The sequence below is a fragment of the Boleophthalmus pectinirostris genome, unplaced genomic scaffold (assembly GCF_026225935.1).
Source record: "Boleophthalmus pectinirostris isolate CB_2022bp ecotype Guang Dong unplaced genomic scaffold, ASM2622593v1 HiC_scaffold_23, whole genome shotgun sequence".
Taxonomy (NCBI): Eukaryota; Metazoa; Chordata; class Actinopteri; order Gobiiformes; family Gobiidae; genus Boleophthalmus; species Boleophthalmus pectinirostris.
In genome coordinates this window covers 37,321,168-37,332,169 of record NW_026571207.1, presented here as the reverse complement: position 1 = coordinate 37,332,169, position 11,002 = coordinate 37,321,168, and the positions used below count along the sequence as shown (strand labels likewise).

General features: G+C 39.4%; 1 protein-coding gene across 1 annotated transcript in view; it reads right to left on the bottom strand.

The window, feature by feature from the left end:
• Positions 1 to 4,080: 4,080 nt before the first annotated feature.
• Positions 4,081 to 11,002, bottom strand: part of irf2b (interferon regulatory factor 2b) — a 40,884-nt gene continuing 33,962 nt past the window's right edge. The window contains exon 9 of the mRNA XM_020931168.2: positions 4,081 to 10,662. Within this exon, the coding sequence (XP_020786827.1) occupies positions 10,393 to 10,662 (270 nt within the window). The 3' untranslated portion in view covers positions 4,081 to 10,392. The remainder of the gene's footprint in view (positions 10,663 to 11,002) is intronic.

Genomic DNA, 11,002 nt, shown 5'->3' with positions numbered 1-11,002 from the left:
TGGTTTTTGCGAGGTCGTTCACATTTCCAGTTAAATGTGACTTGTATGTGACTCCAGTGTGAACATTAAACGGCCCAAAAGTGTCCCACATGTGACACTGGAGACACGACGACGTCAACCACAGCGAGCGTCTCTGTGTTTACAGAAGTTGTCCAAACATGGACGCAGCATTGAGCACCTGGAGATTTTAAAGTTCCTCTCGTACCGGAGCCAGAACATGAACAACTTACTTGTTTTAAGGAGGAGATTGAGAAGGAGAAGGACGAGGTTTTTGGTCGTGGTGTTTTGTGGGACAGCAGCAGTGACACAGAGTTCATTAACAATTTTCGCCTACTTCAGCGCAGAATAGTGACGTTTGTGTCTTGTTGATAACATGTAGGTGGATGAATGTGACCTGACCGTTCAGACTGAAGTCACATGTCAAAAGATCAGATATGTATCAGTTTCAGGAGCACATATCCAAGTGTCCTGGGTCACATTTGAAAAAATCAGATCTGTGTGGTTCAGACTGTCATTAAAAGATCAGATACAGGAACATAGAGGCCAAAAAATCAGATTTGGGTCACTTCAGGCTGCAGTGTGAATGCAGCCTAAAAGTAAAAGGAGCTGTTGACTTGAAAACTAGGAAGCGGAACAGAGCATTTTGAGCACTGGAGATGTCGACGCTACTAAAAAAAAAAGTTGCTCAAACACGTGAAAAACAAAACAAAACACAACTCCAGGTCTGTTTTTGAGGCGGTAACAACATTCTAACATGACTTAAAGCTCAGTCAAAGGAGTCAAATTTGAGTAATATCGGGCTTTTAAGTTGTGCATTTGAGAGACTTCAATGGATTTTTTTTTTTTAAAGCAACATTTTGGATGAGAGAAAATAAATAATAAACTAAAACTGTAGCATTCACACCGGCACGCACACTTTCAATAGTGGTTATTGAGATCAGTTAGACAGTTCGGCTACATACATGTTTTGATTGGTGGAGGAAGAGTAAGAGTAACCATGGTAACACAGGGAGGGCCAGTGCATCGAGAGTCACAGAGGTTCACAAAAAGTTTCAAAAAGGCACAAAGATCATAGTATTTGGTAAAACGACAGCTCAAGTCTCTCCTGAAAGGTAAAGCTCCACTGTGCGACTTTTCCGGTGGAGGGTTCGCCAATCCGTGTGTCATTCTTTCTCTCCAAAAATAAGAAAACGAAATAACAACAGTTTTCTTCATTATTTGTCTCCAAAACCAAAATGAAAAAACAGATAACGACCGTTTCCCGTTTACATGACATCCGTGACTGTGATGTCGGACTTTTGCACCGCATACGGACTGAACCAGGACTGATCCAGGTCCGGGACCAGACCGGGACCAGAGCTGGACCAGAGCTGGACTGAGACCAGGACCAGACCAGGACCAGAGCTGGACTGAGACCGGGACCAGACCGAGACCAAGCCGGGACCAGACCGGAGGCTCAGAGCACACGGCAGGGCCAGAGCTCGAAGCTGAGGCTCAGACTCTGTGGAGGCTCAGTCAAAGCTCGTAGTCCTGCTCTGGTCCTGGTCTGGTCCTGGTCTGGTCCCGCTCTGGTCCCGCTCTGGTGCCGCTCTGGTTTCTAATTTCTGCTAAAATGGTCAAAATATGTTTTGTTTTTTTAAATTTACTAAAAAAGTTGGTCATGTGGATGTTCGCCGCTGGGTCTATGGAGAGGCGAGCCCACTCACAGTAACATGTTGTTGTTGTATTTTTGAGGAGTAAAAACACAGGTAACTGTGTTAATGCAAAAGCTGTTCAAGTTTCACATGTGGAACTTTTCAGGCAAAGCAGTTATATTCCATAGAAACGAGCAGGTCGCGGACACTCCACTGGAAAAGTCACGTAGTATAACTTTAAGAATCCCTAAACTCCCATTCAAAAAGCAGAACTCTCAAGTTTTAACTTATAAAAAAGGTCAAGTGTAAGGTCAGATTTGGGAATATATACAGTAGTAATTTGTTACAAACACAGGGGGCGCTGTACAAAGGGAAATAAAGCAAAGCAGATAAGAAAAGTTACAAAGTTCTGCTTAAAGATTTCCAGAGGGGTGGGCGATATGATGACATCACACTGAACAATCATCAGATTCTGTATCAATCGGTCAGTCAGGACAGTTGTTTCCATGGTGATTTAGTGCTGTTATATTTAAACGTGCACTTGTGTAACTTTTCTGGAATGTTTAACAAAGTGGCATTAAAACTTTCTATCTCCATGGAGACCAAACCTGATGAAGTTACAGGTCAGATCTGCGGAGAGGCGACCCCAGTCAGAACGTCTGTGTGTTTTTTCTAGGTGTTTCTGAGCTATAAATCCACCTGTGACTGAATAAATGTCAAGTAGAGCTGTTTAATGTCACACTGTGGAACATTCCAGGCAGAGCAATGACGTCTCCATAGAAACAAACAGGTGACAGACCCCCGTACAGAAAGTTACACAGCGCACCTTTAAGGCAACTCAAAACAAGACACTTTTCCCCGCCCTCTCCTCCTACTGGCCAGTCTCTAAAGCTCTGAGTGAGTGACAGTCGGATGTGACCAATCAGAATCAAGTGTGAAACCCCAGAAGAAGAACGTGGAAGTAATGACCTCTTAAGACAATATTCATACTTTGCAGCTGGTGTCATCAACATTTCCTGGGTGTGAGATGCTAACTGAAGGCACTGCTCTGTCTGAGGCTCTGTTAGTCTGCATTTGTGCTTTATTTTAACACAATGGGAGCAGAATGAAGAGGCAGGTGAGCTGATTTGTGCAGCTAAACAAGTCTCTCACGTATGAAATTACAGACAGCATCAGCCAAGAGATTTTCGGTTTCTCACACACCCATTTTTGTTCTTAAAACTCTTAAAAAGGACCATGAACACTCATAGTGATCACAGGCTCCTGAAAACATGCTGTTTAAATCCATTTTGTATTTTTACTGGAGTTTTCAGACACACCTCCAGCGTGACGTCACTGCAAAGTATCAATATTTCAGATGACTCCACAACATTCTGCAGGCCAATAACATTTTGCTGCTAAAATGGATATTCTTTAAATGCAAATTTGTGTTCTAATATGTTGAGTTCTTGGGGCTAGTCAGTAATAGAAACGATCAGGTTCAACATTTGTGAATACACGCATCAAGAATGTTGAACTTTAGGTCATTGCGCAGTTCAGTTCATACTGAGAAAGATTTTCTGAAAAAGTGAGCATCAAACCTCCATGTTTGTTTTCCCAGTGGATGTGTCTATTGACAAAGTCGATCTTTTCAAGTCTTTTGAACCATAATCACTTTTGTTTCTGGTTCTGATATTGTCATATTTTAGTTTTGGGATTTGGACATCGTAATTGTGTGGTTGTTGGATCCTAACAGTGGAAAAAGGCTCGAGAAATTTGTTTGTGAACTCCATAAAAGGGAATCAGATGTGTGTGACTGCAGACCTCTGTTCAAAATGTTTCCCTTCCCAACAGAAAAAATAATGAAAAATAGTGAAAAGTGAAGGTGATGGGCCAAATCATCCCGAGTTTGCAGAGAACATTTTGTATGTGGAGCGACAACAAAACAAAACCCCGATCCCTCACTCAACCTCGGTTACAAATTTAAAAAGTCAACACCAAAGCAAAAGGCACCAACTGTTGACCAAGAAACACCTTCCACTGCAAAGAGACGAAGACGTGATGTTGCTGTAAAACCACAAGAACAAGAAAGTGCAGCTCAGTCTGTTTGTCTTCTGTACGTCTCACTTAACAAACTGGATTTTGCTTTGTTGTCACTCCACATACAAAATGTTCTCTGCAAACTCGGGATGATTTGGCCCATCACCTTCACTTTTCACTATTTTTCATTATTTTTTCTGTTGGGAAGGGAAACATTTTGAACAGAGGTCTGCAGTCACACACATCTGATTCCCTTTTATGGAGTTCACAAACAAATTTCTCGAGCCTTTTTCCACTGTTAGGATCCAACAACCACACAATTACGATGTCCAAATCCCAAAACTAAAATATGACAATATCAGAACCAGAAACAAAAGTGATATGGTTCAAAAGACTTGAAAAGATCGACTTTGTCAATAGACACATCCCACTGGGAAAACAAACATGGAGGTTTGATGCTCACTTTTTCGGAAAATCCTTCCCAGTGTGAATTGCGCATTGACCAGAAGTCCAATATTCTTGATGCGTGTATTTACCTCTTGGATATTTCATGACATAGTTCAATGTTCTTAATAAGAAAAACTCTGTCTCCTGCCCTCTTCTGGGAGGATGATATCGTCACATTCTAGAATCTGAAAACCACCAAGAATTGTGATTAAATTATGGCTTTTAAGAATTTATTATTATGTATATGTTTTTGTTTTTTTTTCCATATGGTCCACACTTTCTTTCCAGTGTTAAATCTATGGAGTTAAAGGAGTTTTCTTACAGGGACTTTCAGTTCAGAGACAAGTCGGGCTATAAGCAGAGATAGGCTGGTGCACAGGCTGTACTGTAGTCGGCTGCTTTTTTAGTCCTGGATTTGTTTAGACCTGGGTTAGTCCTGGTTACGGTCTTCTTTAGTACCAGTTTGGTCCTGGTTCAGTCCAAGTTTTGTTTTCTCCTTTAAACCTGTCTTAGTTCCCAGTTAAATCCTGGTTGAGTCCTGGTTAAGTCCTGATCAGTCCAGGTTTTGTTTTCTCCTCGTTTAGTCCTGGCTTAGACCTGGTTTAGTCCTGGTTAAATCCTTCTTCGGCTCCGGTTTGGTCCTGGTTCAGTCCTGGTTTAGTCCTGGTTTTGTTTTTTCCTTTAACCCTGTCTTAGTCCTAGTTAAACCCTGATTGAGTCTTGGTTTTGTGTTCTGCTTGTTTTGTCCTGATTCAGTACTTCTTAACCTGGCCTGGTTTTGTTTTCTCCTAGTTTAGTCCCGTCTTAGTCCTGGTTTAGTCCTGGTTAAATCCTTCTTTAGTCCCAGTTTGGTCCTGGTTCAGTCCTGGATTAGTCCTGGTTTTGTTTTCTCCTTTAACCCTGTCTTAGTCCTGGTTAAATCCTGGCTGAGTCTTGGTTAAGTCTTAGTTTAGTCCTGGTTTTGTTTTCTCCTTGTTTTGTCCTGGCTTAGTCCTGGTTTAGTCCTGGTTAAATCCTTCTTTAGTTCCAGTTTGGTCCTGGTTCAGTCCTGGTTTAATCCTCGTGTCATTTTTGGTATTCAACAGCCGACTACATAAAGCCTCACCTCCAGCCTCTCTGTTTCCAAGGCACAAATCCACCTTTACTTTTAACAAAATCATGCACACACTTTCTTTTTAAACAGCAGTGCGGTTTTAAGGTGCAAAAGCGTCAAATACATAAAATCATCTATGTACAATAATAACATCATAAAATTCACTTGTTTTAAAATGCACGAAAAGTTTTTTTGTCAGGTAAGTGCAGTTTCTTGAGTTGTGAAAAAATGAAGTTTGAAATTTACATAATTAGTTTGAAGAAAATCAAAAAATGACATTTTGACTTAAAGAGGAGGTATTTTACTTTTAGTTGTTTTGACTGTTAAAACGTGACATAAGATCCATCACCGTGTTGCCGTTTATTATTTTGAAAATGCTATATTTACCGAAAAACAACATATTAACGTGTTTTATAAGTTTCACTTTTGTTTTTGATGCTCTTGAGTCTCCCCTCCCTTTGCTCTCCGTGCTAAGTCACTTCCCCTTCAGTGTGAATCCCGGTAATGTAACTACTGCACACAGGAACAGGTTTGTCAAGTTGTTATGTACAGTTTTGTATCCTGTTTTTTAGGATGTAGGTTTTTGGGGGCTGAGTTTTGTACAGAATCTTAACTCTAAACTTAAGAGGATTCGAATAGAGATCACTTAATTACTCAAACATGCTTGGATGACTCTAAAACCTTGTCAGAAAAATTTTTGCCTAATACCCCCTCTTTAATAAAATATCACCAATATTCAATTAATTAAAGCTACACAAAAGGCAGGGGACACCCCAGGATCTTTTTTTTTTTGGTTAAAACTTTTCTTTTTTATTTAAGGTTTTCAAGAAACCTCAAGAAAGACTTTACTATATTATTTAGTTAATTTTGAGTACATTTTTGAGCAATGATTTCTCAAAAGTAAATTGTGTATGCCAAATTTCAATGTATTTTTGTTATTAGAATCTGAATAATTGTTTGAAATGAATTAAATTCTAATAATCCTAGGGAAGTCCTGTGTTATATTGCTTGCTAAAAATGTCATAAAAATATTGCGAAATTGAAGTTTGTTAACAGAAAAATCATTTGTCAGTGTGTTAAAGAGTTTCCATACATGAAAATATATATATTAAAAAAAAAAGGTTCATCGTGGGCAGTAAGTAAAAACCATGTTTAAGTGGCCATATTGGGAAGGTCAACTCAAAAGTACACAAAACAGTGAAACTGAAGTTTTATGTTTAAACTTAGGCTAACAACTTTTGAATTTGCAATTTTTCAAGTAGGTTTTCAGACCAGAGTCCACAGTTTAAAGGTGCATTGTGTAACTTTTATGGTGGAGGGCCTGTCAAAAGCTTTTCTCCATGGAGATGTTCTTGCTTCGTCTGTCTACATGAGGTTTTTTAAGATATTTTTGAGCACTTTTATAAAACTGTAATTGAATAAATGTAAAGTAGAGCTGTTTAATGTCACACTGGGGAACATTCTAGGCAAAGCAATGACATCTCCATAGAAACAAGCAGGTGACAGACAGACAGACAGACTGTGTAACCAAAAAGTTACACAGTGCACCTTTAAAATGTTAATATAAGAACCACATGCATTTAACATGTTTGTGCCAGTTTTACACATACAAAGATCCTCAGGGTAACACAGGGATATAGAAATCTGTACAAAGGCCATTTCTTTCTTTTCATTACTGTCATTACACATTTTATAGGTGTGACTATTCAAAATGTAAGTATTATTTAATTTATATTTTTAAGAATCATAATAAATACATTATTCAAATATTTTCATAATTTGTATATTTAGAACTCTTAAATTTGTAATAATTAAAAAGTGCATCATGCAACTTTTCTGGTGGAGGGTAGTGATGGGCCAAACGAGTCGACACGTCAGCTCTGGTGTCGAGCTGTGTCGCTGTGTGGATCACTTTAAGAAAAGTCATTTGACTGACACATCAACTGTGTCAGTTGGTGTGGCTCGTGGCTCGTGGCTCACGTGTCGGGAGCTCTGAGGCAGCTCGTGTAGAGCGAAGAGCGCGAGGCTCAAATCTGACACACTGTCTCTGTTCATCACCACAGAATCACAGAGAAACACCTGTTCTGTGTGGACTCATTTTAATCAGTCCCAAATTCTACAGATTTCTTAAAATAGCTACATTATTTTACTATCATTTGCACACCCATTCACCTCGTCATGTACGTTTTTTATTGTACAGCAGGCTGTGATTTGCTCTCATGACATGAGATTTGCACTGCTTTCTTGGTCAGTTTCTTTCATTTGTTGAATATCAGAGCACATTCATCACAAATGAGAATTCTCATGTCTGAAAGAACGAGCCCTGTGTCGTGTCAATGCGTCTGCATAGGAAACAGTTCATTTTAAACCACCAGATGGCGCTATAGAACGCACCAACACAGTGTCAACACATTGTTGAAAATGTGTTCCACACACCTGGAGGCTTCATCTCCCCATCACTAGTGGAGGGGTCGTTCACCTGCTTGTCCTCATGGAGATGTTATTGCTTTGTCTGGAATGTTCCACAATAGAAATGAAACCTAAATCTATCTGGACGGAGACAACTATAGGCCACATTACAGGTCAGATCTGTGGAGAGGCAACCCTATTCACAGAGAAAATTATAATATTTTTGATCAACAGAAACACCCGTAAAGAATAAATGCTAGATAGATGTGTTTAATGTCATACCATGAAACATTTCAGGTGAAGCATTAACATCTCCATGGAGACAAGCAGAAAAGTTGCGCAGTGCACCTTTAAATAATATACACATGATTTGTTTCTAATTTATGAACACGCCTTTTTGATTTAGGCACAACACAAAACTTCATCCTACATTGTTACATGTATTGTTTTAAATTCCTGAGTGCTGACCAATATTTTGACCTTACCAATATGGCGGCTACAACAGCAACCACAGTTCTCCAGCTACAAGCACGAGAAGAGTAAGAGACACGTTTAATCTCAAATCACCAGATCCACAGATGATTGTCGTCATGGTGATCGCAGTCAATGATGATTTCTCTTTAAAAAAAAAATTAAAATAAAGTAGAATTTGTTGTTTCCTCGTTTTGATTCCTATGCAGCAGCAGCAGAGTGTTGTGGGTACACTGTAAAAATGACTAGTCTCATGAGTTTGAATAACTTGAATTCAGAATATGTGTCTTTATTTGCACAGTCAGATCTGTTTGTAAGTTGTAGGTCTGGAGATTTATACTTAATTCAAAGTATTTTCCTGGTTTCAGTACTTTTTAAAAATTGTAAAGGCCCCTCTTGTAATCTGTAAACCATGTTACAATGCTGTTACATCATCAAAAACAGACCTGGAGTTGTGTTTTGTTTCATTCACACATGTTTATGTAATCCTGCATTATTGCTACTGTACACCAAAAACTCAAAATGCTCTGTTTTCTGTTTGAGAGAAGAACTCAGCCTATATATGAAGAGTTTGCGGACTGACCGAAAGTGTGTGAATGAAACACAACACAACTCCAGGTATGTTTGTGACGAGAAAACAACACGATAACATGAATCAGAAAATAGAGTAACATGGGCCAAACTGGAAATGACAATTGAGCACAGAGAGACCTGGACCTGCATGAAGTTTGACCCCATCAAGCGCAAACCTACACAATAACTATGGCTACGTTCAGACTGCAGGGCTTAATGCGCAATTCCGGCAGCGACGTCCGTTGAAAGGAACGTGTGGATGTGGAGACGGAGCCAAGAGTGGTGAGTGGTGATGTGCTTCACTTCAGTGACACGGAGTTCATTAACAATTTTCACCTACTTCAGCGCAGAATAGTGACGTTTGTGTCTTGTTGATAACGTGTAGGTGGATGAATGCACTTTGACCGTTCAGACTGAAGTCACATGTCAAAAGATCAGATATGTATCAGTTTCAGGAGCATATATCCAAGTGTCCTGGGTCACACTTGAAAAAATGGGATCTGTGTCGTTCAGACTGTCATTAAAAGATCAGATACAGGAACATAGGGGCCAAAACATCGGATTTGGGTCACTTCAGGCTGCAGTGTGAGCATAGCCTGTGTCAATCGTTTGTGCTCCGTTTGTGCTGTTTTGTGCTGTAAAAGGTTTTGTTTGTGCTGCTATAGTTTTTGAGATATTAACAATTCTTTTATAGGTCAAATTAGGGTCAGCAGCCCCCAGGAGCATGCTCTAAAATGGCCCAAAATGGTGTCAATCATTTGTGTGATTATGGTTAAGATAACCAGCAATAGCCTCAAAACTGGCAGAAAATTACACAAAATGTTTGAATCTCGTTTGTGCTATTTTGTGCTGTGACAATTTTCATTTATGTTAATATAGTTCTAAAATTATGAATTATTATTTTTGTGAAAATTACATGACATCATTTCCTCTCAGCTGACAGCAGCGGCTTTAACAAAACTGTAAAACTACTGAAGATAAATGATCTCAGGCTCAGGCTGTGTGATTATATCAAATATGAATCAAGTTACTAAAGACTGATACAGACTTTTCCACAGCCTGAGATCATTTATCTTCTTTAGTTTTGCAGAGTTTTGCTAAAGCTGCTACTGTCAGCAGAAATAATTATTTCCACAAAAATAATACATTTTTTTTTTTATATTCTAACATAAATGAAAATTGTCAAAGCACAAAACAGCACAAACTAAATATAAACGTTTTGTATAATTTTCTGCCTGTTTTGAGGCTATTTCATATTTTGAGGGGCTGGATGACGTCATCAGTCGAAAATAAAACTGCTTATATCTTAAGAACCAGAATCGCACAAACAAAACTTTTTGCAGCAGAAAACAGCACAAACAAAGCACAAATGACCCCATTTTGGGCAGTTTTAAAGCATTTTGAAGCTTCCTGGGGGCTGCTGACCCTAATTTGACCTATAAAAGAATACCTCAAAAACTATAGCAGCACAAACAAAACTTTTTGCAGCACAAAACAGCACAAACGGAGCACAAACGATTGATTGATTGTTTTTGTGTAGGTTTGCACTTGATGGGGGCAACTTCACGGAGGTAAACCTCGGTGCTATGTGCGAAGGAAATTGACGAATACAGATGCATGAAAAAAACATTTACTATCAGTCAAAATCTCAAAGTCTTACTCAAATAAAGAGACATTTTCTGAATTCTTGTGCTATTACCTAATTAATGTAGACATGTGATTTTTGCAGTGTATCTTGTTTTTTGGTCAGGAGGAAGTGACATCAGACGTTTTCCTAATAACGCTGGCCCTGTTTTCGTGGGCGTGGCCTGAAGCGGAGGGCCCCGTGAGGGTGTGCAGGGGGGGAGTCCATGCGTTGGGGTGGTAGCTGATGAGGGGGGTGGGGTCACGGGTGCTGGTCACTCTGAAGTTGGGCTTGTTGCCGCTGACGAACGTGGACATACCGGGCAAGGAGCCGGTCGGGAGCCTGAGGACTGATGTGGAGTAGCTCGTCCTCCAGAGGGCGCCACCACCACACTGCAGAGAGAAGAAGTGGACGAGTTATGGATTAAGAACCTAAACAGATTTTTTTTTTTTTGTTAATACATACAATTCACACAATATATAAGGCAAGAATATACAAAAAGCAATTATACAAGAGGAACAATAAAATATTTAAATGAAATGCAGGGGGAAATAATACTGTGAAATTATACATATTTTCTGGAGCTATTGCATGTTTTAATATCTTTTTGTTTTGAACCTTTTTATTGTCTGGAAATATCGCTGTCATTTTTGTAGTGATGATGACGACGACGGTTTGTTTTGTTTTTTTGAATCCATTTGGTTTAGTGTACAAGATATTCGGCCGGCAGGA